The sequence below is a fragment of the Crocodylus siamensis genome, chromosome 2 (genome assembly GCF_052110815.1).
Source record: "Crocodylus siamensis isolate JL-2025a chromosome 2, ASM5211081v1, whole genome shotgun sequence".
Taxonomy (NCBI): domain Eukaryota; kingdom Metazoa; phylum Chordata; order Crocodylia; family Crocodylidae; genus Crocodylus; species Crocodylus siamensis.
This window is the reverse complement of record NC_143396.1, coordinates 252,138,700-252,152,993: the sequence shown is the minus strand read 5'-3', so window position 1 is coordinate 252,152,993 and position 14,294 is coordinate 252,138,700. Positions and strand designations below refer to the sequence as shown.

At 46.3% G+C, this 14,294-nt stretch overlaps 1 protein-coding gene across 1 annotated transcript in view; it reads right to left on the bottom strand.

Moving 5' to 3' along the window:
* The window catches only part of MIA2 (MIA SH3 domain ER export factor 2), a 78,221-nt gene that overhangs the window by 26,244 nt on the left and 37,683 nt on the right, over positions 1-14,294 (bottom strand). Inside the window, exons 10-14 of the mRNA XM_090034652.1 lie at positions 14,185-14,273; positions 13,728-13,796; positions 12,912-13,022; positions 8,655-8,726; positions 8,173-8,277 (exon numbers count right to left, since the gene is read on the bottom strand). Of these exons, the coding sequence (XP_089890778.1) occupies positions 8,173-8,277; positions 8,655-8,726; positions 12,912-13,022; positions 13,728-13,796; positions 14,185-14,273 (446 nt within the window). The remainder of the gene's footprint in view (positions 1-8,172; positions 8,278-8,654; positions 8,727-12,911; positions 13,023-13,727; positions 13,797-14,184; positions 14,274-14,294) is intronic.

Below are 14,294 nucleotides of genomic sequence, written 5' to 3'. Positions count from 1 at the left end.
TGGGGACTCTGGGGCCACATGGCAGAGCCATTCTGCACAACTCTCGCTCCCCAATGCCCACCCCCCCAGCAACTGGGAAAAAAAAAAAAGCCTCACACTCACTGGCTGCAGCAGCAGGGATCAGGGCCTCGGAGGGCTTGTGGCAGAGCCCCCCTATGCAACACAGGGCAGTAGGGATTGCCTCCCACTGCCTGGCACTCGTGCAGCAGTTGCCCCATGGTACAGGTGCAGCGCAGCTTGGCAGGGCACCGTGCACTGCCTGGGAGCTGGGGCTGAGTGCTGCTGGGCTACAGGTGACTGCCCTGCACTGCACACGTGGGGGGGAGGAGGGAGTCCCTCTGCCACAAGCCCTCAGAGTCCCTGTTCTCTGCTGCTGCAGCTGGTGAGTGTGGGGTTTGGGTTTTTTTAAATTGCTGGGATGCTGGGGACAGCTGGGTGCCATTGGGGGTGGGGCTGTGCAGGGGGCTCTGCCACATGGCTCCAGAGCCCTCACAGCCACTGCTACTCCTGGTGAGTACATTTTATTTTATTCCTAGACTGTTGGGGTTGAGCAAAGGGGGGTGGGAAATGTCAGGGGCAAAACAATCAGGGAGCAGGGGCTGGGAGGGGCAGGGCTCTGCCAGAAGGCCCCAAAGCCCCCACAGCTCCTGCTACATCCAGTGAGTCCAGGGCTTTTTTTTGGTTTTTTTTGTTTTTGTTTAAAGTGCTAGGAGGCTGAGGCTGGGCAGGGCAGCCATGGGGGCTTCTCCCATGGCTCCCCCCACCCAGGGAGAGGCAGGCACAGCCAAAGCAGATGTGGGAGAACCTGAAGCCACCCAGCTGTGCCTGCCTCTCCCCAGCAGATCCAAATCTCCAAATCCCTCTGAATCTTTTCCAAACTTATTCAGAGGCTTTGGATTCGATTCAGACCTTTTAATGGGTCTCCCAAATTGATTGGGATTTGAAGATTTGCTGCCAAAATAGGGCTGAACCTCCATCAAATCGAATCAGGCGACCAAAGCTTCCTGAGAAATTATACATATTTTCTATACTCTTTTCTAATGAGAAAGTACTTATTTTTTTCAGCCCAAACCAGCAATGATCAGGAAATGTACTATCTATATCATATCATACCTTTTTATATATACATACATATCTGAAATTCTTTATCGATTAAAATGAATGCAACAACTGATCAACCGCTTAATTTAAAGGATTTTTCCACATCAGAGTGTCATTTTAGGTATGCATTATAAGGGACTTTTTTGTAATGGAAGTTGTACATGATGTATGTAACCAACCCCTTAATGCTAAAAAGACTTGATTTTTTAATGAAAAGAACAGATGAGTTTTATACTTCTGAAGGTTACATTATACAAAGCATCTCATTTTCAAAACTGCAAAAAAATCCATATACTTTATCACATAATTTATTAAAACAAGCATCACTGAAATATATTTGTTATTTAAACCACACCTGTATGTTGCAAGAAATTATTTACAAATTACTTAAGAACAAAAAAATTACTCGTCCCAGAAGCCATCAAAAAATCCAGTTGAAGGCTTTACAGTAAGTAAATGACAACTTAAAGGGTATTGGGTTCACAGAGTGCAATAAGTACTCTGTACTGATCAACAGACCATAGAGAAAAGCCAGTTCTACTAAAAATAAGAATAGAGATGGCAGTTAAATAGGGGAACTGTCATGAAAATATACAAAGTTTGCCAAAGACAAATTCAAGCGCACAAAATAAAGAATTCTAATATTATAAAAGCCTTAGTCTGTCTGTCTGTAATGCTTTACTTGCACTTTGATTGGTTGCCTCAGCAGCCAATCAGAGCGCTGTGGACAGATAGAGACACATGGCGGAGCGCCGCCATGACAGTGGGGACTGAGGGGCCACAGCAGGAGGCCTTAACCCCCCACCCTGCTCCTTGGAGGCAGGGGGGATGATGGGTAGCAAAGCGATCACAGGGGGACGGAGTGGGGGGGTGAAGCCAGTGGCACTGGGCTTGGCCCCACCCCCTGCTCCTTGGAGATGGCGGGAGCATGGGGTACTGGCTGTGCAGCACTGGCCTTGCCCCACCCCACACGGCAGACCACTGCCATAACAGCGGTAATTGGGGTCAGAGCCAGAGAGTGAGGCCTGGAGTGCTGGCCTGGCCTCCCACTCCCACACGCCTTGGAGCCAGGGGCTGCAACACCCCCCCAGCAGTTCAGCAGGGAGAGGGAGGCAGCAGGGAAGAGGGGAAGAAGGGAGGGGAGTGGAAAGTAGAGGGAGAGAAGTGAGAAGGGGAGGGCGGTGACCAGTGGCTGAGCCCCACTGTGATCCCCACTGCAACTACCGTGACTGCCACCACCAGCCCTAAGCAGGAAGGAGGGGTGGGAAGGGGGAGGAGGCAGGGAAAAGCTGGCCCAAAAGCGGTGGGGGTGGGAACAGCCCCAGCTCAAATGGCACAGCTGAGGTGGGGAGCACCTGCAGCCCCAACCTGAGGCAGGGGGGAGGGGCAAATGCAGGCCTCTGTCCCCATCCCCCCCCCCGGTACTCTTGATGGGCAATTTGCTAGAACATGATAAGAGCAGTTGCAATCAATAATCCCAAACCCTGGGACCAGTTTGGAGCAGGGCCACACCCCCTCCGCCATCCCTGCAGGTCCAGGCTGGGGCCAGGCCATGCTCCCCCTGCCCCGCCCCCACCAGGTCAGATCAGGACCTCCAGCCCACAGAAGGACTGGCTACCACCCTTCTAGCCCATCCAACACAAAAGTTAAGCACCACTGCTTTAAGGGACCAGCAGGGGAGATTATGTTTAGGGGCAACCAACATGGGTTCATTAGAGGCAGGTCCTGTCAGACTAACCTGGTGGCCTTCTATGACCAGGTCACAAAATCCTTAGACGCAGGTGTCACGGTGGACGTAGGAAGGCCTTCGACACAGTCTCTCACCCCATTCTCATTAAAAAATTAGGTGACTGTGGTGTCAAAGCCTACACGGTCATACAGGTTGCTAATTGGCTGGAGGGCCACATCCAGAGAGTGGTGGTAGACAGGTTATTTTCAACCTCGAGGGATGCGGGCAGTGGGGTTCCCCAGGGCTTGGCCCTTGGGCCCACACTGTTCAACATCTTCATCAACGACTTGGACGAGGGGGTGAAAAGCACCGTGTTCAAATTCACAGATGACACTAAGATGTTGGGAGAAGTGGACATACTAAAGGAGAGGGACAGGCTGCAATTAGATCTGGACAGGTTACAGGGGTGGATGGATGAGAACAGAATGGGTTTCAATACTGACAAGTGAAAGGTATTGCACTTGGGGAGGAAGCCCCAGCTTGTAGGTATACTGCTGGTTAACTCCCTTCCCGTCAGCACAGAGGCAGAAAAGGATCTTGGAGTCATTATTGACTCCAAGATGAACATGGGCCACTAATGTGAGAACATGGTCAGGAAGGCTAATCGCACCTTGTCATGCATCCACTGATGCAGCTCGAGCAGGTCCAGGGAGGTGATCCTCCCCCTCTATGCGGCACTGGTCAGGCCGCAGCTGGAGTACTGCGTCCAGCTCTGGGCGCCGCAATTCAGGAGGGATGTGGACAGCATGGAGAGGGTCCAGAGGAGGGCCACTCGCATGATCAGGGGACAACAGGGCAGGCCTTATGAGGAGAGGCTACGGGACCTGAACCTGTTCAGCCTCCACAAGAGAAGGCTGAGGGGGATCTTGTGGCCTGTTATAAACTAGTCAGGGGGGATCAGCAGGCATTGGGGGAGTCCCTGTTCCCCCGGGCACCGCCAGGAGTGACCAGGAATAATGGTCACAAGCTGGTAGAGGGTAAAATCAGATTAGACATCAGGAGGCGCTACTTCACGGTCAGGGCGGCTAGGATCTGGAACCAACTTCCAAGAGAAGTTGTGCTGGCCCCTACCCTGGGGGTCTTTAAGAGGAGGCTAGATGAACACCTTGCTGGGGTCGTTTGACCCCAGTAATCTTTCCTGCCATGGCAGGGGGTCGGACTAGATGATCTACTCAGGTCCCTTCTGTTCTGGGCGCCGCACTTCAAGAGGGATGTCGACAGCATGGAGAGGGTCCAGAAGAGGGCCACTCGCATGATCAGGGGACAACAGGGCAGGCCCTATGAGGAGAGGCTACAGGACCTGAGCCTGTTCAGCTTCCAGAAGAGAAGCCTGAGGGGGGATCTAGTGGCTTGTTACAAACTAGTCAGTGGGGATCAGCAGGCATTGGGGAAGTCCCTGTTCCCCCGAGCACTGCCAGGAGTGACCAGGAATAATGGTCACAAGCTGGCAGAGGGTAGATTTAGGCTAGATATCAGGAGGCACTACTTCACTGTCAGGGCGGCTAGGATCTGGAACCAACTTCCAAGAGAAGTGGTGCTGGCCCCTACCCTGGGGGTCTTTAAGAGGAGGCTAGATGAGCACCTTGCTGGGGTCATTTGACCCCAGTAATCTTTCCTGCCTTGGCAGGGGGTTGGACTAGATGATCTACTCAGGTCCCTTCTGACCCTAGAAACTATGACCCCAGAAACTATGAAACATGAGGTGTGATCGTGTCTTTACTCGGTACTGGTTAGGCCTCATCTGGAGTACTGTGTCAAGTTTTGGGCTCCACAGTTTGAAAAAGGACACGGAGAAGTTGGAGAAGGTCCAGAGGTGGGCAACAAGAATGATAAAGGGCTTGGGAGGCAAGCTATATGAGAAGTTGAAGGAAATAGGTATGTTCAGCTTATGGAAAAAGTGCTTAAGAAGAACATGATAGGAGTATTCAGATTTCTGAAGGTCTTCCATAAAGATGTGGGAGAACACCTGGATATCAGGAAAAACTTCTTCACTATTAGAACAGAAAGTCAGTGCAAAACACAGGCTAGGGAAGTTGTGGTATCTCCATCATTGGAAGTGTTCAAGAAGTAAAAAAATAATCTTACTTTCAACAGTGAGAGAAACCAAAATAGATCTTTCCCATTTAGATTCCTTTCGGGTTAAAAAAGTAGAACAAGTTAATGTCATAAGGACACAGGTCCTGGTCACAAGTTTTTAATTTGGGCACTGGTTTCTATGAGTTTAGTGCATTATTTCAAGTACAGGAAAAGGCTTGTTAGGAATAGACTTAAGGCAAAAAGCAAATGCAGATCATAGGCGGGGGAAGGCTGGGGCTAATGGGGCTCAGCACCCCCAAATGCGGAGCAACGCACAGAGCCTCAGGGCAGCCCAGCTGTAGGTTCCAGGTGGCTACAGCTAGGGGGAGGGGTGCGCATGCAGCCAGGATTACAGGCCCTTGTGTGGATCACTGGCTGCCCAGAGTAGCAGGCAAGTATCATCAGTCTATTCCGTTAGGGGGAAAGAGTTGGGGAGGGGGGGGGTACGGGGGGAGGCCCAGAGGCAGGGGCTCTGGTGAAAGGGGCCCCAGCTGGGCCGGGCTGTGGGACAGTTGGAGCCCAGGTGACTTGTCCAGACATGCAGGGGGGTTCCCGCCGCTGTGTGCACCCTGGCGGAGGCCTGGGTGGCACATACTCCCTTGATCTGTGCATGGGGCAGAGACAGCTGCTGCGAGAGCAGCGTAACGCCATGCATGTCCTTCCCTTATAGCGGGGGCCTCAATCTGCCCTCCCCCCAGACTTACCTGCTGGGTGGGGGACGGGCAGGGGGCTGCATGTGCACACATGTGCTCAGGCCTCCCCACATGATTTGTTTCTCCCTCTGCCTATGATGCAGATAGAAAAAGGAGCAATGGGGCAGAGAATTATTCTTAGATGGCCTATGACTCCCATGTTGACTGCACTGGATTTGTTTCTGTTTTGCCTTCAGGGCTTTTTTATTTTTTAATCTTCCAACATCTTTACCTTTTCCATTAACCCTACTGGGAAGAACTATGAAGGACTGGAATTTCTTTCAATGGAAATGTCCTATTTACAATCATTTTTCCTGAATCAGAGTTGGACAAGCAAAGTTTTCTGAAGAAGGACAATTTACAAGAATATTTCAGGTAAACTGAGCACCCTAAAACTCTTCTGGAAGGTTGCTAAAAAGCTAGACACCTAGAAACCCTTATGGTCAAGCTTTCTACCAGGAGGACTGCCACAAAATTAAGCCTGAAAACAGAGGCTACTAAAAAGACAGGAAACTGGAAGCTCTGGCTCTCAAGCTCTGAAGGTATGCTACCCGGAAACCAGGTGGTGGTCAGCTAGACAGGGAAGCTAGCATGCTTCACCCGTACACATTCATGGGCGACATTTGAAGAATTGTCATTTTCTGAACAAGTAAGATTTTCCATTAGAAAATTTCTGACCTGCTCTAATTGATTCCATTATCCTACACACCATCCAGGATGGCAATTTTTTTAACACACTAAAGTGTATTGTCTTCCCTTCCCCTACAAATATAATGCCAAATCCTAAACACTGCCTAACAGGCCTGCGCAAGTAGGCACTTATTCAGTCTGGCTTCAGATCCGGCCGCTTCAGATGCCAGTGATCCGATCTGGAGCTCCAGACTGGGTTTTCGCTTCGATCCAGCTGAAATGGCTCTGAGCCACCTTGGAGATCCAGCCATAGGGTATACTGGGGAATCAGCAAAATATCTATAACTCTGTTGTTTTTTTGTCTGATTTGGATGAAACTTTCAGGGGTGGCAGCTTCTGCTGAGAACATAAAGCCTGCCAAGTTTAAAGAAAATCAGTGTAGGGGTTTGGAGGGAACTGCACCCCAAATTCTTGAAAGCAAAACTCATGGCACGTGCATGTGTTAGACCACAAGGGGGTGAAAACTGCAAGGGTGGTGGCCCCTGGTGAGGCCACAAAGCCTACCAAGTTTCAAGAAGATCAGTACAGAGTACGGGGGGGGGAACACTGCACCTCAAGCTGCTAACAGGCAAAACTCATGACATGGGTGAAACTGTGTATTAAAGTGCAGCAGGGTGAAAGCTGCAGGGATAGTAGCCCCTGCTGCAGCCATGAAGCCTGCCAGCTGTTGAGGAGATAGGTGCAGGGGAGTTTTAGGGCCCTGCATCTCTAGCTGCTGACAGGCAAAACTCATGACATGGGTGCTGTGTCTGTCTGGGGCGGGAGTGGGGGGGGCCTGGCTGCGGCCCCCCACCACCACTGCAGGCCTGGCTGCTAAGCTACTGTGTTACCAATTACCAATCAATCATGGTTCACTCAGGGACCAGCTCAGTACACAGTAGTAGCCAGTTAATTAGCAAAAATTAACACCTACAAAAACACAGACTAAGGAGAGGAAACAATCAATACAGACAATCAACTGCCCTGAGACAGAGACAGAGAGAGTCAGTTGCACAAGCACCCATGTCACAAGTTTTGCCTGTCAGCAGCCAGAAGTACAGGGCCCATCCAAAACACTACCATAACCATTAGCAGTTTCTCTCACCTGCCTCCCAAACTACATCCCATTTTTATTAGCTTCTTTTTTGCTTTTTGGATCAAGCTTCTGCTCCTCATTTTTCTGGAGTTCTCAGCTATGTATCTGCCTAAATCCCTTCACTCTTTTCTCTATACCTCCTTTCATTCAGCAAAATATCCACCTCCTTTATATCCCTCTCAATAAACATATTAGTGCAATGTTTCTTAACCTTTCTGGACCCGAGGCACCCCTTCATAACCTGTGCGAATGGAGTAGCATTCACTTTCAAAACCTAAATTATATATTATAGTATAGTGCACATCTCCTTGCTGAAGGGCCAGGCAGCAGGGGTGGGGGGAAATGGCAAGACACAGAAAAGCTTCACACCTCCCTTATCACTTTACAGAACCCTTCAAAGGATTCAGCAGCACTCCTGGGTGTCAATGCACCCTGGTTGAGACTCACTGTGTTACTGCTTTTTTTCATCCTGCTCTAGGTATTATTCCTTACCAAAATTCAGTCAGAATCCTGATCAAATACAGACATTCCATAAAGGATTTTTTAGAAATGGTTCAAGGTTTGTTTTTTTTAAATAAAATTATCATGGACTAACAAAGCATTCTTAAGAATCATGATCTTGGGCTGGAAGTGGAGGGGGGAGAAGAATACACACTTCAAAAGCAATGTCCTCCTCCAGTTGCATTTATCTTGTTGAATAATTCTGTTGCATACAATTTGATAATAATGCCTTGGAACAGGGTCTAGGCCTTTAGTTGCTTGGAAAATGTCATGCTCACCTATAATGTTATATGAAAGGAACAATGTACCTGTTTTTCACTTTCCTGGAGATGATAGTTTTCCTCTACTGCATCCTGGACAGATGTCTTGAGCCTCTCTGTATTAATATGAAATACTTTTAAGGTGGTGTTGGCCTATAGGGAACAGAAGGTGGTGAACTTGAAGTATAAAGAAGTGTAAGAAGCAAATTTACAATAATACTTTGAACTACTACTTGTATAGTTAGGTGATTACTAACAACTTCAACAGCCTGTTTTTGCTTAAACAAAGGTTTTGTGGTCAAGTATGTTACAAGACAACAGAATAATTTTGCTTTCCAATGAATGGTAACCATCACGCTTCTCTTTTGTACAATGAATCAACTACCAGGAATAACGTATTAAGCAGGACTGGGCTGCACAAACAGAGTAACATGTAAAGCTGTTGTTATATCATCTGAAAACATTAAATTCAGTGTTTTCTTAATAAATGTATATGATTGTTAACAGAGAAATACTGAGATTGGACTTACTTCAGCCACTTGTGTTTGGATAGATTTTGCTTCATTTTCTAAAGACTCTATTCTTCTCTCTATTTCAGTTATCTGCAAAGTTATAATAATAGCTTTTATAAAAGGTCTTATTAGTTGCCACTCTTTAGCCAAAGTTACCTTAACTGTATAGGCAAAATTTGACTAGAATATATGCCTCAGAAATATTTCCTTTTCAAATCAAGAAGATTGTTTTTGCAGGTTGAGCAATAATGATATCCTTAGTGACTTGTGATGATAGTCTAATTAATGTCTTATTTGCCTTGTAATATATACTCTATATTTACAACGTTTACAATATAGATGTCAGATCCATTGGAAGTCTTTGTAATAATGGAGGATAATTAAAATAAGAAATCCACTTTCCTAAAAGTGCTCCAAGAAAGGATTCTCTGCAAGCAAGCCATTTAGAAGGCATACTGAGTGGGGCCTCTATTATTCAGTTCAACAAGGACAAGTGCAGGGTGCTGCACCTGGGGAGAGGGAACCAGCATTATGGTTATAGGTTAGGGGCTGACCCTCTCAGCAGCACGGAGGAAGAGAGGGATCTTGGAGTCAGGATTGACTCCATGATGAATGGGAGTCGCCAATGCGACAAAGCAATAGGCAGAGCCAACCGCACGCCATCATGTATCAACAGGGGCATCGCTAACAGGTCCAGAGAGGTCTACGTGGCGCTGGTCAGGCTGCAGCTGGAGTACTGTGTCCAGTTCTGGGCGCCGCACTTCAAGAAGGACGTGGAGAACCTGGAGAGGGTCTAGAGGAGGGCCACTTGTATGATTGGGGGCCTCTGGGGCCAGCCCTATGAAAAGAGGCTGAGGGACCTGAATCTCTTCAGTCTCCGCAAGAGGAGACTGAGGGGGGATCTTGTGGCTGCCTACAACCTTATCAGGGATCAGCAGCAGGGACTCAGGGAAAGTCTGTTCACCAGGGCCCCCCTTGGAGTCACCAGGAACAATGGCCACAAGCTGAGAGAGGGTAGGTTTAGGTTAGATATTAGGAAGAACTACTTCACTGTAAGGGTGGCCAGAGCCTGGAATAGGCTTCCCAGAAAGGTGGTGCTCTCGCCTTCCCTGGAAATCTTCAGGAGGAGACTGGACAGGCACCTGGCTGGGGTCTTATGACCCCTCCCACCCCCAGTGCTCCTTTCTGCCCATGGCAGGGGGGTCGAACTAGATGATCTGTCTAGGTCCCTTCCGACTCATTGATTCTATTCCTTTATAGTAGTTAAAGACTGAAAGCATTCACAGAATTCATCACTCCATTTTCTTTTGTTTCACTGGGATCTCCCACTGTCAACCCCACCACTGTACTACAAATTAGCAGTGCAGTGAACGCCTATGTGTGCAGTACATGCGGTTTGCAGTGCTGGAGACAGGTCTGCAGCACCGCATACCACACATGGGGCACATCCAGACAAGCATGCATGAAATTTATTTGAAATTCTACAGGAATTGAGTCTTACAGGAATTGAGGCTCTGGGAGAAGCAGACACCATCTGTCTGCACCAGGGCACGGTGCAGCCCGGGAGCAGAGGTGAGTGGGGACAGGCAGAGCACCGTGCAACCCAGCAGCTGCAGGCAGTTGGCACTGGCTGCTTCCAGGGCCGCTGCAGCCGGGGCTGGGGTGAGCAACGCTCTATTTCCTCTGCTTTGCCGCCCTGTACAGACCTGGGAGCAGCACCCCTCCTGCCACCCCTTCCCCAGTCCTAGCCTTACTCCCCCCCTCACCGCCATGGGAACCTATCCCCATTTGTTACATTGTAAAGTGGGTTTGCTTTATGTGAGTTTGATTTACACGCTGTTCTCTGGGAATGCACACACAACATAAATAGAGGGAAACCTGTACTTCAACTGCAATCTCTTCAAAACACCTTTTTCTCACCTGCAACATCATCTGTCTTGCTCACATTCAATATTCATTCACCTACGAAATGGTCTTTCCCAAACATTAGACTCATTGTGATAGTTGTGGTACACAGTATATAGAACTGTTTTATCTGCATAACACGTGAAAGTGGTACTAGCAGTCATCTGGCCTATTCACCTAGTGGCTGCATTTAGATTTAAAAAAAAAAAAAGATAGAAAACTGGCCTGGGAGATGAAAATTCAGTTCCTGATTTTTACTTGTTGGGTTCCATTTGAGGAACAATCTTTAAAAAAGAAAAAAAAAAAAAGGCAAGATAGCAGTAAGCTATCCAATGATCCAATACTAATGAGGTCCAAATGGATGCCCCCTGTCTGCCTAGTGACAGGAAAAGATTATCCATCAGTGCCACCATAGCTGTTTCAGTATAAGCTCTATCACAAAATCAGAATATACCAAGCCTGATTCACCTTCAAGTAGCGATAGCTAGGTACCAGTTTGTTTTAAGTTTCAGGATCTTATCGTGAATGGGAAGTTGGGCAGTGGACAGTATGTGCTAGAACCAACGTGCATACCCACCCCTTGCTATACACACCGCGGGGGTTGGAGGGTTAGATTTCACAGACACTTGGGCAAGAAGGGACCTTGTGAGATCATCAGGTCCAGTGCCGTGTCGAAGGGGAACGAAGTCAGGTGGGATCAGATCACCCTAACAAGATAAGCATCCAAGCATTTATTAAAGGTATCCAGAGTAGGTGCTTGCACCACTTCTGGGGGGAGTCTATTCAAGACTCTGGAGACCCGGATGGTAAAGAAGTTTTTCCTTATGTCCAGTGTAAAATGGTCTTCCAGCAATTTGTGACCGTTAGACCTTGGGGTGCCTTGGTGAACAGACATTCTCCCAGTTTCTGATGCACACCCCTTATATACTTATTGGCCGCCACCAAGTGACCCCTGAGCCTTCACTTCTCCAGGCTGAAGAAGTCCCATGTCCCTCAGCCTCCCCTCATAAGGCCTGTTCTCATGACCTCTAATCATGAGCACGGCTCTCCTCTGGACTCTCTCAAGCTTCTCCATGTCTTTTCTAAAGTTTGGACCCCAGAACTAGATGCAGTGCCCCAGCTGCAGCCTCACCAAGGCTGAGCAAAGCAGGAGGATGATTTCGAGGTTCTTGCTTGAGATGCATTAGTAGATGTAAGCCAGAGTTTTATTTGCTTTGCTGGCTGTGGCATCACGTTGGTGACTCGTATTCATCGTGTGGTCAATCATGACCCCCGAGTCTCTTATGGTCATGGTGCTAGTGAGCCTAGCACTGCCAAGCCTATAAATATGATGTGGGTTTTTGCAACCGAGGTGGAGCACCTTGCATTTCTCTGTGTTGAATGTCATCAGGTTTTGATCCACCCACCTTGTGAGCCTGTCCAGGTCAGCCTGAATTGCCAGCCTATCCTCTAGCGTGACTGTACTTTCCCATAATTCCGTGTCGTCTGCAAACTTAGTTTGCTTCTGACACCCAAATCTAGATCATTTATGAATATATTAAAGAGTACTGGTCTGAGTACTGAGCCCTGTGAGATGCCACTGGTCACCATGTGCCATTTTAACGGGGTTCCATCCTCTGCTGGGGGGCTACAAGTCAGGAGTGAGGGGCGCTAGCAGGGCAACAGGGCTGAGTTAAGAGTGAGGAGCACGGCAGGGGAGGGGGTGCAGGTTGGAATTGAGGGGGAGCCCTAAGTCCAAAAAAGGTTGAGAACCACTGATCTATACAGTGTCACACAAGACTGCTCCCCTACTTTGAAACGCTGGACAGAAGGAAGTTGCTTATTGTCATCAATGGTAAAGAGCACAACAATGTAGGAAAGAGCATGGATAAGGGGGAAATTAGGATAATTCTTGACAATGAGCCAAATACATTACTGTTTAATTCCTACAAAAACATTAATCCTTTTCTAAGAGACAGTTTTGCTTTCGAAATAAAAAACTAATATGACCAGAGGAAGTCTTATGATTTCAAGAATTTATACAGAATTGGAAGCAATAAAAAAATTGCAGGGAGAAAAGAAAGCTTTTTTTTTTCCTTTCCTTAAATTACTTTCTGACCTAACAGTAACCCTTTAACTTAACTGATTGGAATATTCAACAGAGTTCCACTGTTAACTTCTAAATACCCACAGGTTCACTCCTGAGCCTTGACTACTTAGTGTTATTCATTTAATTCTTTTTAATTAAAAAAGGGGACACACACCTAGTATATTTTTAAGTAAAAGGTGCCTTCTTCACCAGAGAAAATATTTTGCACAAATATCAGCCATATATAGTTACACTTTTAAAGCAGAAATTTTAAAGATTTAAAAATAAAAATGTATCCCTACCATTTCATCCTGTTCTGATCGCTTAGACTTCTCTTTTTCTAGCTCTTTTTCTAAATTCTCTATTTCATGCTTGAGCGCCAAGTTTGACCTGTTCAGTTTTTCATAGGTTTCCTAAGATAAAGCATTTTGATAGTTAAAACATAAAAAACATGTATGGCTCTTAAGTAAATATCAATGAGTAGAACCTGTTTCTGAAAAAAAACAGCAGTTAAGGATGCATCAAGTAAAATGTAAACCTCCCATTTCAAAAAACATACTTTTGTCCAACCAGAGACCACTTACTTCAAGTATTCAAAATCAAATTGTTAATTTATTTAAAAGAGCTCATGCAATGTTTACAGACTCTAACTTCTTTAGAAGCCCTTCTGTGAGTAAATTCCTGATTTAGGAGTTCTAAAAAACAATTCATTTCTTGATTACGGCAATGTGAAAAGTAGCTGGTACTTTAAGCCTATGAATGTGGATTTTTAATTTAAAACTACTGGCTGTTTTTTATTTATGCAATACTTATTGTAAAGTATCATAGATTTTGTATATGTTCCAAGAACACCTCTTTTTGCAGGGCATCACCTATGGAAAGTAGTGCGCTTTCATAATTATTTGCTCCAAAACTAAACGTATGCATGACCAACTTGTTCCATAATTTGCATCTCTACATAGCTGAGCAACTCATTCACTAAATATTTTATTTCTCCAACCTGCTCACTTCAGTGATTCTTTGGGAAAGCCTGAAGTAAAAGAGGCCGTTTAAAAAGGGACACTTTTCACAACACCTAAAGCTATCTCTCTGAAAATTCTTTTCTTTTGTCTTCTTACCTCAATACATGTTGTATCGGTGGATTCTTTCAGGCTGGCATTTTTTAAAGATAATTCTAAGTCTTCATACTGAAAAGGATAAATTGCATCAGAATTTACGCAAGATCAGAAATTAAAAAATAAAACTAAATTGTAATACAGAAAAACACTAAGGGCCTAATTTTTAAGTAGGCAACAAGTAGGATTTTCTGAATCTCCTACAGCTGGTTCCTTACCACAGAGAACAATTAAAAAAAGGTAATTCAGGAGCAGATTTCCAGTGCAGAGCACTGCATTGGGATTTAAAAGCAGAATGCATTAATGACTGCATCACTTTTCAAATAATCTGAACTAAGAAAAACAGAATGATATGAGAATAAACACAGGAGATTTCAAAAATTTAATTGAATAAAACACCAAAAGGTTCAGTCTGTGAAAATATTATGTGGAGATAGAGAATGATAATATAGAAAGTTACCTCTTTCTTGTGGAGGCTAAGTTTTTCAAGTGCTTTGCACTTTTCTTCAACTAATTCAGCAACTTCATTGGCAAGCTGTTTTTCCCTTCCTAAAAAGAACAGCAGGTCCA